Below are 23,718 nucleotides of genomic sequence, written 5' to 3' on the forward strand. Positions count from 1 at the left end.
CCACCACCACTCCACCAGCTGGTACTGTGTACACCGGACGCAGTTGGAGCAGCAGCGTTGTCCTCGGCTTCAGTACATTGTGCGCCGCCCGTTCCTCGACTCTTCCCATCCCCCTCTGACCGTGTTGTGTTGATGATTAGATCACGTCCACAGGATCCCCTTTCGCTGGAAGTTTTGGCTCGGTCGCACCGTTCTCCGTATACTGTCAGTTTCTGAAATCCCGGCCCCCGGCACGTCAGCACGATGACCCTTCCTCCTTCCGAGACGCTCAGATTGATCGATTTCCCGTTGTAATGTAAATTCACACTGAAACTGATCCACGGAAAACGCGTTCCGTTACTGAGCGGGCGCCGAGTGCGGAGGAGCCAGTGCAGAGGTGGAGGAGGGGCACACACATATATATATATACTTCTATATGGGACCACACCATGGAGATATTTTCAATCTTCCTCTAATCGGTGTTTGGCAACATTTAAAATATATTCTTCATTCACCTCCTGAACCCAGAATTACATTATAATCACAAATCTTGGGGACCTCTCCGGTAACCCCCCCTCACCCCGCTCACACGTCGTACAAGTCAGAGAGGACAATGAATGGGCATCGGGGGCGCTGGACCGTCGAGGTCCCTGATACGCTGCGTCCTCCGTCCATATAGTGAATATTGGCGTCTAAACTCGACTGTGGACGTGAATATGGGACGTCATGTTTCTGTAATCGGGTTTGTTCAGGGGGGGCCGGACGTGGATCCATATGACCCGCCATATAAAGGATTCTCCACTTTGAGGGTCTCGTTCCCCTCCATCGTCTCACATGATAGAACATTTTACAGTCTTCACACTTATTTATTTCCCATTGCTTATATAGCGCCAACATATTGTGCGGCGCTGTACAGATTGTCATCACATCCATCGCTGTCCCCAAGAGCTCACAATCTAAACTTCCTGCCTCACACACACAGAGGCCAATTAACCTAAACACACATGAGAACATGCAGACCACATAGTGGCGGCGTCCATGGTCAGATTTACAGCCGGGGCCACTGATCCACCGCGCGGTTACCGCCAACTCTTCTTACGTCTAGGACTGGTTGGGTTTCTACACACGGATCCTGGGCTCATCTCCTGCAAGAATCATGTGACCCGCCACACAATCCCCAGTACCACAAACAGCCCGGTTATGGGGATGGGGCCCCTCAGAACATTGTGTGATCAGTGGCAGGAGCCGCAGCGTGGACAGAAGACGAGGGGACATGATGCCATGCTGCGGGCGAGCACAGGACACAATCAGCTGGACGCAGCCGCCACATTCAAGCCTTACACAAGTTCCCTGCTGGGAGAATGGGAAATATCCCTTTAAGAGGCTGCCCGTCAGTGGTCAGAGTCCGCCCCGTCATCACGTCTGCTGTGCGGCCAGGGATTGGCTCCTGACTCTCAGCTCATACTCAGGACAGTATATAAACTCCATACAGGAGGCCCCTACACAGTGTGAGGAGAACCGAGCGTGTGAGTGCCATAGCCCTGTATGTAATATATACCGTGTCCTAATAGTGGAGTAATGTATGTAATATATACCGTGTCCTAATAGTGGAGTAATGTATGTAATATATACCCTGTCCTAATAGTGGAGTAATGTATGTAATATATACCGTGTCCTAATAGTGGAGTATTGTATGTAATATATACCCTGTCCTAATAGTGGAGTAATGTATGTAATATATACCGTGTCCTAATAGTGGAGTATTGTATGTAATATATACCGTGTCCTAATAGTGGAGTATTGTATGTAATATATACCGTGTCCTAATAGCGGAGTATTGTATGTAATATATACCCTGTCCTAATAGTGGAGTATTGTATGTAATATATACCGTGTCCTAATAGTGGAGTAATGTATGTAATATATACCGTGTCCTAATAGTGGAGTATTGTATGTAATATATACAGTGTCCTAATAGTGGAGTATTGTATGTAATATATACCCTGTCCTAATAGTGGAGTATTGTATGTAATATATACCGTGTCCTAATAGTGGAGTAATGTATGTAATATATACCGTGTCCTAATAGTGGAGTATTGTATGTAATATATACCGTGTCCTAATAGTGGAGTATTGTATGTAATATACACCGTGTCCTAATAGTGGAGTATTGTATGTAATATATACCCTGTCCTAATAGTGGAGTATTGTATGTAATATATACCGTGTCCTAATAGTGGAGTAATGTATGTAATATATACCGTGTCCTAATAGTGGAGTATTATATGTAATATATACAGTGTCCTAATAGTGGAGTATTGTATGTAATATATACCCTGTCCTAATAGTGGAGTATTGTATGTAATATATACCCTGTCCTAATAGTGGAGTATTGTATGTAATATATACCGTGTCCTAATAGTGGAGTAATGTATGTAATATACACCCTGTCCTAATAGTGGAGTATTGTATGTAATATATACCCTGTCCTAATAGTGGAGTATTGTATGTAATATATACCCTGTCCTAATAGTGGAGTATTGTATGTAATATATACCCTGTCCTAATAGTGGAGTATTGTATGTAATATACACCCTGTCCTAATAGTGGAGTATTGTATGTAATATACACCGTGTCCTAATAGTGGAGTATTGTATGTAATATATACCCTGTCCTAATAGTGGAGTATTGTATGTAATATACACCGTGTCCGAATAGTGGAGTATTGTATGTAATATATACCGTGTCCTAATAGTGGAGTATTGTATGTAATATATACCGTGTCCTAATAGTGGAGTATTGTATGTAATATATACCGTGTCCTAATAGTGGAGTAATGTATGTAATATATACCCTGTCCTAATAGTGGAGTATTGTATGTAATATACACCGTGTCCTAATAGTGGAGTATTGTATGTAATATATACCGTGTCCTAATAGTGGAGTATTGTATGTAATATATACCCTGTCCTAATAGTGGAGTATTGTATGTAATATACACCGTGTCCTAATAGTGGAGTATTGTATGTAATATATACCCTGTCCTAATAGTGGAGTATTGTATGTAATATACACCGTGTCCTAATAGTGGAGTATTGTATGTAATATATACCCTGTCCTAATAGTGGAGTATTGTATGTAATATATACCGTGTCCTAATAGTGGAGTAATGTATGTAATATATACCGTGTCCTAATAGTGGAGTATTGTATGTAATATACACCGTGTCCTAATAGTGGAGTAATGTATGTAATATATACCCTGTCCTAATAGTGGAGTATTGTATGTAATATACACCGTGTCCTAATAGCGGAGTATTGTATGTAATATATACCGTGTCCTAATAGTGGAGTATTGTATGTAATATATACCCTGTCCTAATAGTGGAGTATTGTATGTAATATATACCCTGTCCTAATAGTGGAGTATTGTATGTAATATATACCGTGTCCTAATAGTGGAGTATTGTATGTAATATATACCGTGTCCTAATAGTGGAGTAATGTATGTAATATATACCCTGTCCTAATAGTGGAGTAATGTATGTAATATATACCGTGTCCTAATAGTGGAGTATTGTATGTAATATATACCCTGTCCTAATAGTGGAGTATTGTATGTAATATATACCGTGTCCTAATAGCGGAGTATTGTATGTAATATATACCCTGTCCTAATAGTGGAGTATTGTATGTAATATACACCGTGTCCTAATAGCGGAGTATTGTATGTAATATATACCGTGTCCTAATAGGGGAGTAATGTATGTAATATATACCGTGTCCTAATAGTGGAGTATTGTATGTAATATATACCCTGTCCTAATAGTGGAGTATTGTATGTAATATATACCCTGTCCTAATAGTGGAGTATTGTATGTAATATATACCGTGTCCTAATAGTGGAGTATTGTATGTAATATATACCGTGTCCTAATAGTGGAGTAATGTATGTAATATATACCCTGTCCTAATAGTGGAGTATTGTATGTAATATATACCCTGTCCTAATAGTGGAGTATTGTATGTAATATATACCCTGTCCTAATAGTGGAGTATTGTATGTAATATATACCGTGTCCTAATAGTGGAGTATTGTATGTAATATATACCCTGTCCTAATAGTGGAGTATTGTATGTAATATATACCGTGTCCTAATAGTGGAGTATTGTATGTAATATATACCGTGTCCTAATAGTGGAGTATTGTATGTAATATATACCGTGTCCTAATAGTGGAGTATTGTATGTAATATATACCGTGTCCTAATAGTGGAGTATTGTATGTAATATATACCCTGTCCTAATAGTGGAGTATTGTATGTAATATATACCCTGTCCTAATAGTGGAGTATTGTATGTAATATATACCCTGTCCTAATAGCGGAGTAATGTATGTAATATATACCCTGTCCTAATAGTGGAGTAATGTATGTAATATATACCCTGTCCTAATAGTGGAGTATTGTATGTAATATATACCGTGTCCTAATAGTGGAGTATTGTATGTAATATACACCGTGTCCTAATAGTGGAGTATTGTATGTAATATACACCGTGTCCTAATAGTGGAGTATTGTATGTAATATATACCGTGTCCTAATAGTGGAGTATTGTATGTAATATATACCGTGTCCTAATAACGGAGTATTGTATGTAATATATACCGTGTCCTAATAGTGGAGTATTGTATGTAATATATACCGTGTCCTAATAGTGGAGTATTGTATGTAATATATACCGTGTCCTAATAGTGGAGTAATGTATGTAATATATACCGTGTCCTAATAGTGGAGTATTGTATGTAATATATACCGTGTCCTAATAGTGGAGTAATGTATGTAATATGTGACGTGTCCGGAGTATTGTGTTCTGTATGTAATATGTGACGTGTCCGGAGTATTGTGTTCTGTATGTAATATGTGACGTGTCCGGAGTATTGTTTTTACTGTGTATTTCTTATATAACAGATTTCGTCTGGATCCACCATGTGCAAAGCAACTGGTCCTTCTGGTAGTGGAGTTCAAAGGTCGAAAAAATGGTGTGTACTCCCAATAATACTCCAGCATCCTTACAGTAACGGCTCTCAAAACATCTCAACGGCGACATTTAACCCCAGGAATGTTACTATAAAAGGGGGTTCTGAGATTCCTCCTCTCCCCATATCTCCTTCACATCTACCGCCCCTCATATCTCCTTCACATCTACCGCCCCTCATATCTCCTTCACATCTACCGCCCCTCATATCTCCTTCACATCTACCGCCCCTCATATCTCCTTCACATCTACCGCCCCTCATATCTCCTTCACATCTACCGCCTCTCATATCTCCTTCACATCTACCGCCCCTCATATCTCCTTCACATCTACCGTCCCTCATATCTCCTTCACATCTACCGCCCCTCATATCTCCTTCACATCTACCGCCCCTCATATCTCCTTCACATCTACCGTCCCTCATATCTCCTTCACATCTACCGCCTCTCATATCTCCTTCACATCTACCGCCCCTCATATCTCCTTCACATCTACCGCCCCTCATATCTCCTTCACATCTACCACCTCTCATATCTCCTTCACATCTACCGCCCCTCATATCTCCTTCACATCTACCGCCCCTCATATCTCCTTCACATCTACCGCCTCTCATATCTCCTTCACATCTACCGCCCCTCATATCTCCTTCACATCTACCGCCCCTCATATCTCCTTCACATCTACCGCCTCTCATATCTCCTTCACATCTACGCCCCTCATATCTCCTTCACATCTACCGCCCCTCATATCTCCTTCACATCTACCGCCCCTCATATCTCCTTCACATCTACCGTCCCTCATATCTCCTTCACATCTACCGTCCCTCATATCTCCTTCACATCTACCGCCTCTCATATCTCCTTCACATCTACGCCCCTCATATCTCCTTCACATCTACCGTCCCTCATATCTCCTTCACATCTACCGCCCCTCATATCTCCTTCACATCTACCGCCCCTCATATCTCCTTCACATCTACCGCCCCTCATATCTCCTTCACATCTACCGTCCCTCATATCTCCTTCACATCTACCGCCCCTCATATCTCCTTCACATCTACCGCCCCTCATATCTCCGTCACATCTACCGCCCCTCATATCTCCGTCCTGTCCATCCTTGTCCTCTTGTTTTTACCTACTGTTGGTGGAATGACCTCACATCTTCCATCTCGAAATAAAACCCTTGAATGACCTGACTCCATCATAAAGTATATGCAGCACATCTGTTCTTCTTTTGCATAGGTTATCAGCTCCTCGTCTCTCCATTAAGCGGCGGTTCGGACAGCTGCGGCCACCGTTTCTGCGCTTCCGCTCCTGGCAGCTGCTAAAACCACTGGCTAAGGCTGGATTACACCCAACTACACGAGTCAGCAGGGTGAGTACAAGACCATAGATTGGTTATCCAGGAGAAGGGTGATCTCCAAAAATACTGCAGCCTTAAGAACAGTAAGAACGGGGGAAACAAGGAGGACATTGTGATCTATGAACTGGTTAACATTGATCATCTGGACAAAGCAGACGATTGGAGGAATGTTCTTGCTGCAATATGACCAGGACGGTTGTCACTGATGGCTGGACTGTACCTGAGAAGGTCTGTCCATGCACTAAAAAGCAGGAGAATCTTCCATCCGTATGAAAAAATATGTCCAGCCCATCACCTTCTGGAAAAACTTCATCCACCACGGTTTTACCGTCGTCACTGTTCACATCTGCATCGGAGGCTCCATCGCAGCTGATGTTTTTGTCAGACCAAATAATGCAGCATGCTTCGCTATTTTGTCTGGCAAATTGACGTACAACCGACAGAGCCAATCAAACTCAATGGTTTTTGTTGAGATCTGACGGATCCGGTGGCTCTAGTTTTTCATTGTCCTTCATTGTCATCCATGGAGCTCCATGTCATCTATGGTGCTCCATGTCCTCTATGGAGTTCCATGTCCTCTATGGAGTTCCATGTCCTCTATGGAGTTCCATGTCCTCCATGGAGTTCCATGTCATCCATGGTGTCCCATGTCATCCATGGAGCTCCATGTCATCCATGGTGTTCCATGTCATCTATGGAGCTCCATGTCATCTATGGTGTTCCATGTCAACTATGGAGCTCCATGTCATCTATGGAGCTCCATGTCATCCATGGTGTTCCATGTCATCAATGGTGTTCCATGTCATCCATGGTGTTCCATGTCATCTATGGAGCTCCATGTCATCTATGGAGCTCCATGTCATCTATCTGACAGTAGTTGGGGAAGCAGAAAGGGGGAAATATACATAAGAGTTTTATTCCATTTTTATGGCATAAGAAAAGTAGCACATTTTGGCGGACGCCAGATTTGCAACTATTCTTTTCTCACCCCTTTCAGAAGAGGGGATGGGGTTAAGCGGAGGGGCGGCTGTCGTCAGATTTATCATAATTTCCGCCAGCAGCTTGAGTAAGTTGTTATGGTGGAATTACACACCAGCTCGTAGTATGGGCAGATTTGCATTTCCCTTGCACGGACAGCCAGTCGCACGCCACTTTATATATCGGGTGCATCTCTTCATATATTTAGGGCATTTTCTGCCGACGTAAACGAGTTTGACTGCGCTGTGAAATGCGTGTCTTCATATAGATCTCCCACCCTAAAGACCATCAACAACTGTGAAACTGCTGGAGACCAGACACGCGCTCTGCGCCACAGAATACGGACAGCGCGCACATTATTCTGCCACTGCTAATCTTAGGGGTTCACATCATTTTAACACAAACCACACTCTGTGGTCGACAATTTTGTGGGTTGGATTCTATTTCTTGAACTCTTTAATCTAGATGAACAATGTATGGAAAGTTCCACGGTACAGCAAGCAGTGATAGCGTATAACCTACTGACGTCTCGCCCACAGGCTGTGTACACCAGAGCTCCCACCCGCCTCCTGTCTCGCCTTTGGGGACTGCTGAATGAGGTGAGCCTCCCTCGCTGGCTGCGGCGCCCCCTGCTGTCAATGTATGTTTGGGCTTTCTCTGTGAACATGCAAGAAGCGGAGGTGGAAGATCTGAACCGATACAGGAATTTGGGGGAGCTCTTCAGACGTCCATTAAAGCCCACGGCTCGTAGCATTTCTCCTCAGTATTTAGTGAGTATCAGGTGGTTCGGACCCTCTCGAGTCGGTCACAATGTCCGGTCTCTCCTCTACGTCGGCTCTTCTGGCCATTCCTAGGTTATGGTTTTACTGTAGGATGAAGCTTCACGTCTACTTTACGTCTTCTGATCTTTTCTCAGTGTCGCCGTTGCTTTCCGTTAGTTTTACCCCCAGAATATGCAAAGCAGATCTCCAGCCCACACGACAGATCCCAGTCTAAGATCTTTACACGTTGGAAAAATTAAGTGGCGGTCTCTCTGGTTCTCTCATCCATGATCAGTCATCTACAGCCAGATTAAAGCAAACAATCGGAGTATTCAGTCATCGGCGCACCGAGAGACATGAGGAGGTCTCCTCGCCCCGTCTTTTGCGTAGATCTGCTTTGAGGACTGTTTAGAGGAGTTAGTCCTTAGGTTGCTATTTGGGCCTGTAGATGAGTCCATGCTCTTAGGTTGTAAAAGGTCTGATTCATGTTCACGGTAATCAATTCTATGTAAGCAAGCACAGTCTTTACCCTGCATTTCCATGTGTTGTAGGTCAGTCCCTGTGATGGTCGGGTCCTGCACTCTGGCCGCACCCGTGGTTCACAGATTGATCAAGTAAAAGGTCTCTCATATTCATTGGAAAACTTCCTGGGACCTCAAGACTGGCGGGACCTAGAAGACTCAGGTATAAACTAAACCGGTGGTTCCCAAACTTTGCTGAGGCCGGGACCCACATTTGGGCGAGACTTTTGTTTGGGACCCCCCCCTACCGTACTTCGCCCCATTTGTCTGATGGATGTAACATTATTCGTAGTTAGACACTTCGCTCCATTCTAATAATAAGTCCCTGCAACATTGAAAACAAAGGAAAATTGTGTGGGCGGGGGAGGAGGCAGCTCAAGGTATCCTGCTGCTGTGCGCCCAACTATGGCCGCTGATAGTGGGCCATGAGACCCGTCCACCATAGGCGTAGCTAGAGGTTTAGCAAAGGAGGGTCAAAGACATCTGAGTGGGCCCCCCACAGTATAATGACCCTAAGGATGCCCCAACACAGTATAATGCCCTCATAGAGTATAACGCCCCTATAGCTGCCCCAACACAGGATAATGCCCCTATTCAGTTTATTGGCCCATATCGGCCCCCTTCCCATACCCAGTATAAATATCCCCATATAGGCGAATAGAAAAATAATTCCTTCCCTATCTCCGTTCCCACGGTGAGGGGATCCTTCTCCTCCTTTGGTCTGTGCTATGAGTAACTCCGTACATCACTACATCGCCCCTGTCTGCGCCGAGCCGCTCACCACATAGTGATTGATGGAGCAGGGAACCGTCAGCTCCCTGCGTCAGCATTGTATTAAATGAGGACACAGATCCAGTTATTAACCGGGAGATCGGTGAGTGACTCGCAACCCCCCGGAGGTCTTCACACGACCCCCCACCAGGGGTTCACAAGCCACAATTTGAGAAACGCTGCACTAAACTATGTCCAATATGTGTAACTACAGCGGGAGATTGTCTGGTCACACGCGGACAGATGGCCGTCACAAGTCTACTCTGAACTGACTGCCCCCAGGGGACTCCCCGGTCTTCATGCAGCATTGCTATATACGCCGTGTAGTGTCACCGTTTTCACTACCCCAAAGTCTTGCAGCCACGTCTCCCCTGCAGTTGGCACCTTCTTGCGTCTACTTTTTTTTCTTCTTCTAGGTCTTCCATTTCTGCAACAGTTGGGGATCAGTCCCTCTAATCGACTCTACCACCATGTTATATACTTAGCTCCAGGTGATTATCATCGATTCCATTCCCCAACTGAATGGAGCATTCAGCAAAGACGACATTTTCCAGGTAAACCCAGTGCTTCCTCCTCCTCCTCACAGTCACATACAGGGGAATGGCGCGTGTTCCTCCTCCTCACAGTCACATACAGGGGAATGGTGCGTGTTCCTCCTCCTCACAGTCACATACAGGGGAATGGCGCGTGTTCCTCCTCCTCACAGTCACATACAGGGGAATGGCGCGTGTTCCTCCTCCTCACAGTCACATACAGGGGAATGGCGCGTGTTCCTCCTCCTCACAGTCACATACAGGGGAATGGCGCGTGTTCCTCCTCCTCACAGTCACATACAGGGGAATGGCGCGTGTTCCTCCTCCTCACAGTCACATACAGGGGAATGGCACGTGTTCCTCCTCCTCACAGTCACATACAGGGGAATGGCGCGTGTTCTTCCTCCCCACAGTCACATACAGGGGAATGGCGCGTGTTCCTCCTCCTCACAGTCACATACAGGGGAATGGCGCGTGTTCCTCCTCCTCACAGTCACATACAGGGGAATGGCGCGTGTTCCTCCTCCTCACAGTCACATACAGGGGAATGGCGCGTGTTCCTCCTCCTCACAGTCACATACAGGGGAATGGCGCGTGTTCTTCCTCCTCACAGTCACATACAGGGGAATGGCGCGTGTTCCTCCTCCTCACAGTCACATACAGGGGAATGGCGCGTGTTCCTCCTCCTCACAGTCACATACAGGGGAATGGCGCGTGTTCCTCCTCCTCACAGTCACATACAGGGGAATGGCGCGTGTTCCTCCTCCTCACAGTCACATACAGGGGAATGGCGCGTGTTCCTCCTCCTCACAGTCACATACAGGGGAATGGCGCGTGTTCCTCCTCCCCACAGTCACATACAGGGGAATGGCGCGTGTTCCTCCTCCTCACAGTCACATACAGGGGAATGGCGCGTGTTCCTCCTCCTCACAGTCACATACAGGGGAATGGCGCGTGTTCCTCCTCCTCACAGTCACATACAGGGGAATGGCGCGTGTTCTTCCTCCTCACAGTCACATACAGGGGAATGGCGCGTGTTCCTCCTCCTCACAGTCACATACAGGGGAATGGCGCGTGTTCGTCCTCCTCACAGTCACATACAGGGGAATGGCGCGTGTTCCTCCTCACAGTCACATACAGGGGAATGGCGCGTGTTCCTCCTCCTCACAGTCACATACAGGGGAATGGCGCGTGTTCCTCCTCACAGTCACATACAGGGGAATTAAAGCTTCTTTATGCTCCCTCTAGGTTCCCTGCTCTCGGTGAGCCCCCATGTCGCTCGTTGGGTCCCCGGACTCTTTTGTCAGAATGAACGTGTGGTGCTCAGTGGACAGTGGCAGTTTGGCTTCTTCTCCCTCACGGCTGTAGGTGCCACAAATGTTGGCTCCATCCGCGTCTATGGTGATTCAGTAAGTACGGGGCCCCTCAGTCCTCATTTTCCTCTTAGACTTGCGGGGCTGGAGCTTTAGTAGAATGTGCAGCCTCAGAGTCAAACTGGTGGAATACATTGGTTTTTTTCATATTGCTGCATGAAGAGAACCCCGTCTATACCTATATTAGGACATAGGCACATCATAGAGGAGGGTCCCCCCTCGCCCCCCACTCCACGAGACAGAATGGAGAGCCCCTCCGTATGAACCTCTCGTGTTCTGGGGTCATCCTTGCATTTCATTAGCATCTACTCATCTGAATGGCCGCCATGATATTCTACATTCTGCCTGGCTGGCCGCTGCTGCCCTCCGCTGTCTCTGGGTCCCGGGGCATTCACCACCCCAGTAGCCGCCATTTGTGAGGGTTTGTCTTTTTAACCCTTTTAAACTCATGGAGAACATTCCCAGCACTTTGCAGTATAAATAATCGGCCCAGCCAGTGTGGACCCCAATGTTACCGCTACAAAGCTGCTCCTCGTGGGTGGGACTGCAGAAGATTTCGCTAAGACGGGAGCAGCGACCTCTCACCGGCTGAAAGATCAACATGCAGCAGCAGCGAGTGAGGAGACCAATAGGGGGCGATATACAGCCTAACCTTGCATACCCCTCCCCCGTCCATAGACATCTCCCTTACGCACTATATAACTACAATGGTTGTTTCCATCTCCTCGAGCTGCAGAACAATCTGCAAGAGATTTATCAAAACTGGTGCAAAGCAGAAGTGGAGCAGTCGTCCATAGCAACCACTTAGATTGCAGCTGTCATTAAAGTGCCGCCATAAAGTGGAGAGCTGGCAGATGATTGGCTGTTACTGGGCCGCGAGTTTTCCCCAATAAATGTGAGGACGTTTTATTTTTTACCATTTCGGAGTCAGAGAGCAGTGTCAGGTGTCCGGTATAAAGGACGGGGTCAGGACAGCCGCGGTGCACGGGATCACGTTAGGCCTGAGCTTTATGCATTGGGCGGCGGGGGACGGAGATTTCCAGGAGAGCGGGCGCACAGAATACGCTACATGTCTCACATGGCGGAGCCGCCGCCGGGTACACGTGGGGGAGGGGATGTTTTTGGGTGTTGTACGTCATTTGAATGATAAACTCTTGTCTTCCCTCACCAGGAATTGCGCACAAATCATTCTCGTCACGTGAAAGGCAAATATCACGACTGCAGCTACACAGAGCAACACGGGGCCGCCGGCCTGGTCCTGGCCAAGGGGGACCCTCTGGGGGAATTTAACTTTGGCTCTACCATAGTTCTGGTCTTCGAGGGCCCTCGGGATTTCAAGTTTCACATTAAAGATGGAGGACGAATCTTTATGGGTGAAGCGCTGGGGGCACCGTGACTCCTCCCCCTTTATCAGCCCTCCGTCTTCAGCGCCGTCACATTTTATCATCTTTAATAAAGAGAATTAATAAAATGTACAAAATAAGAAAATTTATTTAAAACAAAAACACACGGGAGTCCAGTCCCAACACAACGCGCCCCCGACATAGAGACAGCTAGGAGCAGCCCCCCCGCGGGATCTGCCCATTCACCAGGTCCTGCCGGATCGCCCATCGTAGGCCGTACCTCTTCTTCTCGGTGGGGATCACATAGGGGTTGGGTGTTGCGAGGGCTCGCGGGAGCGGCAGGGGTGGTGCTGACATCATCCTCTCTCGGACGCCCCAGCGAAGCTCCTTCCTACTTTTCTCCAGCGCGCCCTGCAGGACGTCCCAGCTCTGCTTGTATTCTTGGTAGCGGCCCACGGGGTCGGAGCGCTGCCGGTACTGATCCAGCAGGGAATATGGTGGGAGACGGATGAAGGATTTCACGGCTTGTGATTCTCCACTAGAGACTCTGGAAGGGTCGGACTCGGCAGACAGCAGGGACTCATCGCACACCTGCACCTGCCCGTCACTTCTCCTGCGCAGCACCTTGCGAGTCAGCACTGGCGCCTTTGGTTTTTCCAGAGCTTGAGCCCCCACACTGAATGTGTGTTTACTATAGGGGTCCAGGTCTTCTCCGCGCGCTGGAGCCTGAAACGTAGACTGACTAGACCCCGATGACGACCACGCAGGCAACTTGTCCCAACCAGGACCTGCACCCGGGGAGGTGAATCTGCTCTCCATTATGGGGTCGGTCAGGTCTCCGGAGGAAACCTCCAGAGCCGCGCGGCTGCGCATCAGATACTCGAGGTCCTGCTTGAATTGTAGGAGTCTTTGCTGAGGAACCGAGGTGAATCCCAGCAGGGAGAGCTCAGAGCGCAGCTCCTCCACCGAGACCGTCAGCGGCGCACTGCTGGCAGAGCCGTCATGTGAAGGAGAGGTGTGGGGGGATGGGCTGGACACGTTCTCAGGGTTAATGCTGCTGGTCAGGAGCTCCTGGCTGCCCGACATCTTATACCTGAAAAAGACCAAAGAATGGGGATCACAGGTGAGCAGGACACCCCTCCCCCAATCATGACATGCTCTACGGTATGAGGGGCCTCGTCCTGGCAGGTGGGGGCCACACAATGTGACCAAATAAGCGCCAAGAACCTGGTCTGAGCGGGCGAGGAGAAACGAAACGTCCAGAGGCTGCGCCCGCGGAGCACTGCTGCATGCTTTCTGGCTTTGTTTGCGTCGCAGTCACAGCAGACGAGCCCCGGCGCAATAATGTCCCCCCGATAAGAGACTGTGCGTTCTAAGGTCGCAACCCCAAAGTACGACCCTGAATATCCAGCTGTGGCAGCAATGAGGTGTGTGCTGCTGGGACTGCACGTACCCCCCCACCCCCGCGCACACCCCCACCCTGCGCACACCCCCACCCTGCGCACACAACCCAACACCCCCGACCCCCCCACCCCCGCGCACACCCCCACCCTGCGCACACCCCCACCCTGCGCACACAACCCAACACCCCCGACCCCCCCACGCACACCCCCTCACCCCCGCGCACACCCCCTCCCGCCGACCCCGCGCACACCCCCCGACCCCGCGCACACCCCCACCCTGCGCACACAACCCAACACCCCCGACCCCCCCACCCCCGCGCACACCCCCTCACCCCCGCGCACACCCCCTCCCGCCGACCCCGCGCACACCCCCACCCTGCGCACACAACCCAACACCCCCACCCCGTGCACCCCCCCACCCTGCGCACACAACCCAACACCCCCGACCCCCCCACCCCCGCGCACACCCCCTCCCGCCGACCCCGCGCACACAACCCAACACCCGCACCCCCACCCCGACGACCCCGCGCACACCCCCACCCTGCGCACACCCCCTCCCCACCGACCCCGCGCACACAACCCAACACCCCCGACCCCGCGCACCCCCATACCCTGCCGACCCCCCTCCCTGCCGACCCCCGCACATCTCACACTCCCACCCGACACCCTGCACGCCACAGCCGCTCCAACACCCCCCGGACCAGTCAGCCCCATAGGTAAAGGGGGGCACAATAAAGAGGAGGTCACGGTCGGGCAGCTCCGGGTGGAGGTCTCCGGCTTCCGCTGTACTTACCGGGAGTGATGCTCGCTGTGTCCTCCGTGCCGCTCCGCCTGGCGCTCCTGCAGTAACGGCCGCTCTCAGTCTCCGGGTTCTGACGTCACGCTCCAGCGTCGTTTCAATTCTGTGGTTACCAAGCAACAAAAGTGACGTCATCATCAGGGGCCGGAAGAGCCGGATAGACACGTGGCTCCGCTGTTTGAGGTGGGCTGGGCGCCGGGGCTCGTGTGTTGATGATGACGTCAGACGTGTGAGGGGCACATGGTGTCCGTGATCTGCTCATCCCCTCCCCCTCAGTGACCCCACTTCTTCCCTGCAGGATCATGGGTGAGGAGCTGGAGGTGACCCGGCTGCGGCAGCGGGTGCGGGACCTGGAGAGGGAAGTCCAGCGGCTGCAGGGTCTCTTGTGCCCCCAGTCTGCGGGTACACAGGAGGGAGCGCCACGTCCCCCCAAGCAGCGAGCCCAGAGACCCTTCCACTTCTCTGCCCACCCTACACAGCACGTGGCGCTCCGGCTGGCATACCTCGGCTGGAACTACCAGGGATTTGCCAGCCAGGAGAACACGAGTAACACCGTGGAAGAGACTTTGTTCGGTGCCTTGACCAAGACACGCCTGGTGGAGAACCGGCAGAGCTCCAACTATCACCGATGTGGCAGGACGGACCGCGGGGTCAGCGCCCTGGCTCAGGTGAGGGGGAGGGGACCGCGGCGTCAGCGCCCTGGCTCAGGTGAGGGGGAGGGGACCGCGGGGTCAGCGCCCTGGCTCGGGGGAGGGGACCGTGGGGTCAGCGCCCTGGCTCGGGGGAGGGGACCGCGGGGTCAGCGCCCTGGCTCAGGTGAGGCGGAGGGGACCGCGGGGTCAGCGCCCTGGCTCAGGTGAGGGGGAGGGGACCGCGGGGTCAGCGCCCTGGCTCAGGTGAGGGGGAGGGGACCGCGGGGTCAGCGCCCTGGCTCAGGTGAGGGGGAGGGGACCGCGGGGTCAGCGCCCTGGCTCGGGGGAGGGGACCGCGGGGTCAGCGCCCTGGCTCGGGGGAGGGGACCGCGGGGTCAGCGCCCTGGCTCGGGGGAGGGGACCGTGGGGTCAGCGCCCTGGCTCGGGGGAGGGGACCGCGGGGTCAGCGCCCTGGCTCAGGTGAGGCGGAGGGGACCGCGGGGTCAGCGCCCTGGCTCAGGTGAGGGGGAGGGGACCGCGGGGTCAGCGCCCTGGCTCAGGTGAGGGGGAGGGGACCGCGGGGTCAGCGCCCTGGCTCAGGTGAGGGGGAGGGGACCGCGGGGTCAGCGCCCTGGCTCGGGGGAGGGGACCGCGGGGTCAGCGCCCTGGCTCGGGGGAGGGGACCGCGGGGTCAGCGCCCTGGCTCGGGGGAGGGGACCGCGGGGTCAGCGCCCTGGCTCGGGGGAGGGGACCGCGGGGTCAGCGCCCTGGCTCGGGGGAGGGGACCGCGGGGTCAGCGCCCTGGCTCAGGTGAGGGGGAGGGGACCGCGGGGTCAGCGCCCTGGCTCAGGTGAGGGGGAGGGGACCGCGGGGTCAGCGCCCTGGCTCAGGTGAGGGGGAGGGGAGCGCGGGGTCAGCGCCCTGGCTCAGGGGAGGGGAGCGTGGGGTCAGCGCCCTGGCTCAGGTGATGGGGAGGGGACCGCGGCGTCAGCGCCCTGGCTCAGATGAGGGGGAGAGGACGGCGGCGCCAGCGCCCTGGCTCAGGTGAGGGGAGCGTGGCGTCAGCGCCCTGGCTCAGGTGAGGGGGAGGGGAGCGTGGCGTCAGCGCCCTGGCTCAGGTGAGGGGGAGGGGAGCGTGGCGTCAGCGCCCTGGCTCAGGTGAGGGGGAGGGGAGCGTGGCGTCAGCGCCCTGGCTCAGGTGAGGGGGAGGGGAGCGCGGCGTCAGCGCCCTGGCTCAGGTGAGGGGGAGGGGAGCGTGGCGTCAGCGCCCTGGCTCAGGTGAGGGGGAGGGGAGCGTGGCGTCAGCGCCCTGGCCCAGGTGAGGGGGAGGGGAGCGTGGCGTCAGCGCCCTGGCTCAGGTGAGGGGGCCGCGGCTGGGGACCCCATCCCCATTACTCAGCTCATACATCTCTTCCTGCAGGTCGTCTCTCTTGATCTCCGCTCGGCGGCTGCAGGGAAGCCCGAGGTGCGCTACACCCAGATGCTGAACCGCGTCCTCCCTCCGGACATCCGGGTTCTGAGCTGGGCCGTTGTCCCCTCCTCGTTCAGCGCACGTTTCAGCTGCCGCTCCCGCACTTACCGCTATTTGTTCCCCCGCGCTAAGCTTGATGTCGCCGCGATGGATCGGGCAGCCAGGATGCTGGAGGGGACCCATGACTTCCGTAATCTCTGCAAGATGGATGTGGCCAATGGGGTGGTGAACTTTGTCCGCACCGTCCTTCATGCGAGAGTGGAGCCAGTCCCAGAGCTCCCGGGGGAGGTGGGGCCCTTTCACCTCCACCACCTGCGGATCAAGGGCTTGGCCTTTCTATACCACCAAGTCAGGTGCATTATGGGAGTGCTCTTTCTCATTGGTCAAGGCAAAGAGGAACCGGAAGTGATCAGAGAACTGCTGGATGTGGGAAAGAATCCGTGCAAACCCCAATACAAGTGAGATGGGATGAGGAAAGTGGGGGGCTCAGGGGGAAAGTGGGGGGCTCAGGGGGAAAGTTCAAACCATACGTGTCTCACCAAGGTCTGATAGGAGCAAATCCTGTACAGGGTCTGGTGAGGTGGGATGTCCCCTATAGTGGGGTCTGGTGAGGTGGGATGTCCCCTATAGTGGGGTCTGGTGAGGTGGGATGTCCCCTATAGTGGGGTCTGGTGAGGTGGGATGTCCCCTATAGTGGGGTCTGGTGAGGTGTGATGTCCCCTATAGTGGAGTGCGGGGTCTGGTGAGGTGGGATGTCCCCTATAGTGGGGTCTGGTGAGGTGGGATGTCCCCTATAGTGGGGTCTGGTGAGGTGGGATGTCCCCTATAGTGGGGTCTGGTGAGGTGGGATGTCCCCTATAGTGGGGTCTGGTGAGGTGGGATGTCCCCTATAGTGAGGTCTGGTGAGGTGGGATGTCCTCTATAGCGGGGTCTGGTGAGGTGGGATGTCCTCTATAGCGGGGTCTGGTGAGGTGGGATGTCCTCTATAGCGGGGTCTGGTGAGGTGGGATGTCCTCTATAGCGGGGTCTGGTGAGGTGGGATGTCCCCTATAGCGGGGTCTGGTGAGGTGGGATGTCCTCTATAGCGGGGTCTGGTGAGGTGGGATGTCCCCTGTAGTGGGGTCTGGTGAGGTGGGATGTCCTCTATAGTGGGGCCTGGTGAGGTGGGATGTCCTCTATAGTGGGGTCTGGTGAGGTGGGATGTCCTCTATAGTGGGGTCTGGTGAGGTGGGATGTCCTCTATAGTGGGGTCTGGTGAGGTGGGATGTCCTCTATAGTGGGGTCTGGTGAGGTGGGATGTCCCCTGTAGTGGGGTCTGGTGAGGTGGGATGTCCCCTGTAGTGGGGTCTGGTGAGGTGGGATGTCCCCTGTAGTGGGGTCTGGTGAGGTGGGATGTCTCCTATAGTGGGGTCTGGTGAGGTGGGATGTTCTCTATAGTGGGGTCTGTTGAGGTGGGATGTCCCCTATAGTGGGGTCTGGTGAGGTGGGATGTCCTCTATAGTGGGGTCTGGTGAGGTGGGATGTCCTCTATAGTGGGGTCTGGTGAGGTGGGATGTCCCCTGTAGTGGGGTCTGGTGAGATGGGATGTCCCCTATAGTGGGGTCTGGTGCGGTGGGATGTCCCCTGTAGTGGGGTCTGGTGAGGTGGGATGTCCTCTATAGTGGGGTCTGGTGAGGTGGGATGTCCCCTATAGTGGGGTCTGGTGAGGTGGGATGTCCTCTATAGTGGGGTCTGGTGAGGTGGGATGTCCCCTATAGTGGGGTCTGGTGAGGTGGGATGTCCTCTATAGTGGGGTCTGGTGAGGTGGGATGTCCCCTGTAGTGGGGTCTGGTGAGGTGGGATGTCCCCTATAGTGGGGGCTGGTGAGGTGGGATGTCCCCTATAGTGGGGGCTGGTGAGGTGGGATGTCCCCTATAGTGGGGTCTGGTGAGGTGGGATGTCCCCTATAGTGGGGTCTGGTGAGGTGGGATGTCCTCTATAGTGGGGTCTGGTGAGGTGGGATGTCCCCTATAGTGGAGTTCGGGGTCTGGTGAGGTGGGATGTCCTCTATAGTGGGGTCTGGTGAGGTGGGATGTCCTCTATAGTGGGGTCTGGTGAGGTGGGATGTCCTCTATAGTGGGGTCTGGTGAGGTGGGATGTCCCCTATAGTGGAGTGCGGGGTCTGGTGAGGTGGGATGTCCTCTATAGTGGGGTCTGGTGAGGTGGGATGTCCTATAGTGGGGTCTGGTGAGGTGGGATGTCCCCTATAGCGGGGTCTGGTGAGGTGGGATGTCCTCTATAGCGGGGTCTGGTGAGGTGGGATGTCCCCTATAGTGGGGTCTGGTGAGGTGGGATGTCCCCTATAGTGGGGTCTGGTGAGGTGAGATGTCCTCTATAGTGGGGGCTGGTGAGGTGGAATGTCCCCTATAGTGGGGTCTGGTGAGGTGGGATGTCCTCTATAGTGGGGTCTGGTGAGGTGGGATGTCCTCTATAGTGGGGTCTGGTGAGGTGGGATGTCCTCTATAGTGGGGTCTGGTGAGGTGGGATGTCCCCTGTAGTGGGGTCTGGTGAGGTGGGATGTCTATGTGGGGTCTGGTGAGGTGGGATGTCATCTATAGTGGGGTCTGGTGAGATGGGATGTCATCTATAGTGGGGTCTGGTGAGATGGGATGTCCTCTATAGTGGGGGCTGGTGAGGTGGGATGTCCCCTATAGTGGGGGCTGGTGAGGTGGGATGTCCCCTGTAGTGAGGTCTGGTGAGGTGGGATGTCTATAGTGGGGTCTGGTGAGGTGGGATGTCTATAGTGGGGTCTGGTGAGGTGGGATGTCTATAGTGGGGTCTGGGGAGGTGGGATGTCCTCTATAGTGGGGTCTGGTGAGGTGGGATGTCTATAGTGGGGTCTGGTGAGGTGGGATGTCCTCTGTAGTGAGGTCTGGTGAGATGGGATGTCCCCTGTAGTGGGGGCTGGTGAGGTGGGATGTCCTCTATAGTGGGGTCTGGTGAGGTGGGATGTCCTCTATAGTGGGGTCTGGTGAGGTGGGATGTCCCCTGTAGTGGGGTCTGGTGAGGTGGGATGTCTATAGTGGGGTCTGGTGAGGTGGGATGTCTATAGTGGGGTCTGGTGAGGTGGGATGTCTATAGTGGGGTCTGGTGAGGTGGGATGTCCTCTATAGTGGGGTCTGGTGAGATGGGATGTCCCCTGTAGTGGGGGCTGGTGAGGTGGGATGTCCTCTATAGTGGGGTCAGGTGAGGTGGGATGTCCCCTGTAGTGGGGTCTGGTGAGGTGGGATGTCCCCTATAGTGGGGTCTGGTGAGGTGGGATGTCCTCTGTAGTGGGGTCTGGTGAGGTGGGATGTCTATAGTGGGGTCTGGTGAGGTGGGATGTCTATAGTGGGGTCTGGTGAGGTGGGATGTCCTCTATAGTGGGGTCTGGTGAGGTGGGATGTCCTCTATAGTGGGGTCTGGTGAGGTGGGATGTCCTCTATAGTGGGGTCTGGTGAGGTGGGATGTCCCCTATAGTGGGGTCTGGTGAGGTGGGATGTCTATAGTGGGGTCTGGTGAGGTGGGATGTCCCCTATAGTGGGGTCTGGTGAGGTGGGATGTCTATAGTGGGGTCTGGTGAGGTGGGATGTCTATAGTGGGGTCTGGTGAGGTGGGATGTCCTCTGTAGTGGGGTCTGGTGAGGTGGGATGTCCCCTATAGTGGGGTCTGGTGAGGTGGGATGTCTATAGTGGGGTCTGGTGAGGTGGGATGTCCCCTATAGTGGGGTCTGGTGGGATGTCTATAGTGGGGTCTGGTGAGGTGGGATGTCTATAGTGGGGTCTGGTGAGGTGGGATGTCCTCTATAGTGGGGTCTGGTGAGGTGGGATGTCTATAGTGGGGTCTGGTGAGGTGGGATGTCCCCTATAGTGGGGTCTGGTGAGGTGGGATGTCTATAGTGGGGTCTGGTGAGGTGGGATGTCTATAGTGGGGTCTGGTGAGGTGGGATTTCCTCTGTAGTGGGGTCTGGTGAGGTGGGATGTCCCCTATAGTGGGGTCTGGTGAGGTGGGATGTCTATAGTGGGGTCTGGTGAGGTGGGATGTCCCCTATAGTGGGGTCTGGTGAGGTGGGATGTCCTCTATAGTGGGGTCTGGTGAGGTGGGATGTCCCCTATAGTGGGGTCTGGTGAGGTGGGATGTCTATAGTGGGGTCTGGTGAGGTGGGATGTCTATAGTGGGGTCTGGTGAGGTGGGATGTCTATAGTGGGGCCTGGTGAGGTGGGATGTCCTCTGTAGTGGGGTCTGGTGAGGTGGGATGTCCTCTGTAGTGGGGTCTGGTGAGGTGGGATGTCCCCTATAGTGGGGTCTGGTGAGGTGGGATGTCCTCTGTAGTGGGGTCTGGTGAGGTGGGATGTCCTCTGTAGTGGGGTCTGGTGAGGTGGGATGTCCTCTGTAGTGGGGTCTGGTGAGGTGGGATGTCCCCTATAGTGGGGTCTGGTGAGGTGGGATGTCCTCTATAGTGGGGTCTGGTGAGGTGGGATGTCCTCTATAGTGGGGTCTGGTGAGGTGGGATGTCCTCTATAGTGGGGTCTGGTGAGGTGGGATGTCTATAGTGGGGCCTGGTGAGGTGGGATGTCCTCTGTAGTGGGGTCTGGTGAGGTGGGATGTCCTCTGTAGTGGGGTCTGGTGAGGTGGGATGTCCCCTATAGTGGGGTCTGGTGAGGTGGGATGTCCCCTATAAGTCTGAGATGTGTGCGGCGGCGGGCTTGCCTCGTCTGTAACGTCTTGGTCCTGTCTTCTGGCAGTATGGCGGTGGAGTTCCCTCTGGTCTTGTATGACTGTGAGTTTGATGACGTTGAGTGGATCGGGGAGAAGGATTTACAGTCCGTCACTGTGTCACACCTGCAGCGTCTGTGGACTCGGGAGGCGGTGAAGAGCCACATCCTGCGCATGGCGTTACACGGTCTAGATGCCGTGCCCATCACTACTGGTAATGAACGCTTATCGTACGCACATTTCCGTATTCTCTGTTGTCAGTCACTGCTCCCGGATATTTCCTTAATGTAACAGACTGAATGCACCGGATTTCTCGCCAAGTTGCGCCTTTTTTTCTGCAAATCAATCTAGACAAATTTGATTTGCATTAAAAAGGCCGGATATTTTCTAGTGTCAAGAAGCGGGGTCAAGGCGTAGGGACCACTGTACGCAGCAGCACAAGGGATTGGTTCTATATAGAAACGTCTAGCACAACCTTGTGACGGCGGCCACTATGGCGACTCGTGCTGCCTGCGCTATAATAGACAGGGCAGCCGCTGAAAGGAAGGAGATGGTGATGACAAAGTGGGTTTTTACATGGGTAGTCGCAGGATAATTTTGGGGTCACCTCTGATCTTGTGTCTCCCTGCAGGGCAGCAGTGTGTCCCCTGGAGCCAGTGTGAGCCGGCGGTAGTCGCCCATAGCAGCAGCCTGGTGGAGGGAATCAGTGCTCGCACATATACTCCTCTGATGAAGAGGCGCGTCTGTCAAGCCCTGGAGGAGCGAGTGCAGCATTATGTGCGGCGTGGAAGGATCACAGCGCCCCCTGATGGACAGAATGTCAGAAACCGGGAATTACATGATGACAGTGGGGAAAGAGAATCCTGTGAAGCGCAGTCCAGATCATCTCCAGGGGGAGAAGCGCTGAACCAAGGAGGAGGCGAGAAGGCAGCAGAGCCCAGTGTGAAGAGATCACGCCCGGAGCAGGAGTCCCTGCATGCGTCCGCCTCCGCTTATCTCTGAGCCTTAAAGGGCCAGCATGACATTATGGCTGGTATTACTCGGCCCCATTCATGCGTACACCGGACCCTGACAGGAGGGGGCAGAATCTATTGCCTCTAATCTCTTACTCTTTACAACTAATTTGTACACATGAAGCGCTAATGGGCTATCAAAAAACGATACAGTATATCAAGTAATACGATGAATTATGTCTTGATTTTTTAAACAATTTGTAAATAGGGATAAAAAATATATAACCAAGTGTGACTTGGTGTTTTTGACTAAATATACAGAGAACCTATAGAGAATAGTCAAAAAACGTACACAAATAAATAGAAGTTCATTTTATTAACAGACAGATACAAACAAGATGACAAATTCTGAGTCATACAATGTTCAAAAATGGCGTCAAGCGATTGTGGGACACAGATGATACATATAGGGCCACCAAATATACAGCAGACCAAGAAATGGTGCCCGCGCACTGCGACACGAACGCCACCTGAGCCACCAAATATACAGCAGACCAAGAACTGACGCCCGCGCACTGCGACACGAACGCCACCTGAGCCACCAAATATACAGCAGACCAAGAACTGGGGCCCGCGCACTGCGACACGAACGCCACCTGAGCCACCAAATATACAGCAGACCAAGAAATGGTGCCCGCGCACTGCGACACGAACGCCACCTGAGCCACCAAATATACAGCAGACCAAGAACTGACGCCCGCGCACTGCGACACGAACGCCACCTGAGCCACCAAATATACAGCAGACCAAGAACTGACGCCCGCGCACTGCGACACGAACGCCACCTGAGCCACCAAATATACAGCAGACCAAGAAATGGCGCCCGCGCACTGCGACACGAACGCCACCTGAGCCACCAAATATACAGCAGACCAAGAAATGGCGCCCGCGCACTGCGACACGAACGCCACCTGAGCCACCAAATATACAGCAGACCAAGAACTGACGCCCGCGCACTGCGACACGAACGCCACCTGAGCCACCAAATATACAGCAGACCAAGAACTGA

At 52.9% G+C, this 23,718-nt stretch overlaps 3 protein-coding genes across 5 annotated transcripts; 2 read left to right on the forward strand and 1 right to left on the reverse strand.

Moving 5' to 3' along the window:
- The first annotated feature begins 1,434 nt into the window (after positions 1-1,434).
- LOC142721912 (phosphatidylserine decarboxylase proenzyme, mitochondrial-like) lies at positions 1,435-12,785 on the forward strand. Of its 3 annotated transcripts, none has more exons than XM_075848859.1 (8): positions 1,435-1,505; positions 4,949-5,019; positions 6,257-6,389; positions 7,895-8,125; positions 8,668-8,800; positions 9,825-9,962; positions 11,190-11,350; positions 12,486-12,785. In XM_075848859.1, exons 2-8 carry the CDS (start codon positions 4,967-4,969, stop codon positions 12,708-12,710), a joined length of 1,074 nt encoding a protein of 357 aa, XP_075704974.1. In that variant the 5' UTR covers positions 1,435-1,505; positions 4,949-4,966; the 3' UTR covers positions 12,711-12,785. The 3 variants fall into 3 exon arrangements, with proteins under 3 accessions (XP_075704974.1, XP_075704976.1, XP_075704975.1); XM_075848861.1 differs by having other exon boundaries at positions 7,895-7,954; XM_075848860.1 differs by having other exon boundaries at positions 1,451-1,522.
- Positions 12,783-14,976, reverse strand: HYLS1 (HYLS1 centriolar and ciliogenesis associated). The gene is made up of 2 exons (XM_075848862.1): positions 14,854-14,976; positions 12,783-13,750 (listed from the first exon to the last, which is right to left on the reverse strand). Exon 2 carries the CDS (start codon positions 13,741-13,743, stop codon positions 12,868-12,870), a length of 876 nt encoding a protein of 291 aa, XP_075704977.1. The 5' UTR covers positions 13,744-13,750; positions 14,854-14,976; the 3' UTR covers positions 12,783-12,867.
- PUS3 (pseudouridine synthase 3) lies at positions 14,790-23,168 on the forward strand. The gene is made up of 5 exons (XM_075848858.1): positions 14,790-15,042; positions 15,158-15,527; positions 16,912-17,420; positions 21,726-21,910; positions 22,328-23,168. The coding sequence occupies exons 2-5, from the start codon at positions 15,162-15,164 to the stop codon at positions 22,696-22,698; spliced, it is 1,431 nt and encodes a 476-aa protein (XP_075704973.1). The 5' UTR covers positions 14,790-15,042; positions 15,158-15,161; the 3' UTR covers positions 22,699-23,168.
- The last annotated feature ends 550 nt before the right edge of the window (positions 23,169-23,718 follow it).

Source organism: Rhinoderma darwinii, unplaced genomic scaffold (assembly GCF_050947455.1).
Source record: "Rhinoderma darwinii isolate aRhiDar2 unplaced genomic scaffold, aRhiDar2.hap1 Scaffold_525, whole genome shotgun sequence".
NCBI classification, from domain to species: Eukaryota; Metazoa; Chordata; class Amphibia; order Anura; family Rhinodermatidae; genus Rhinoderma; species Rhinoderma darwinii.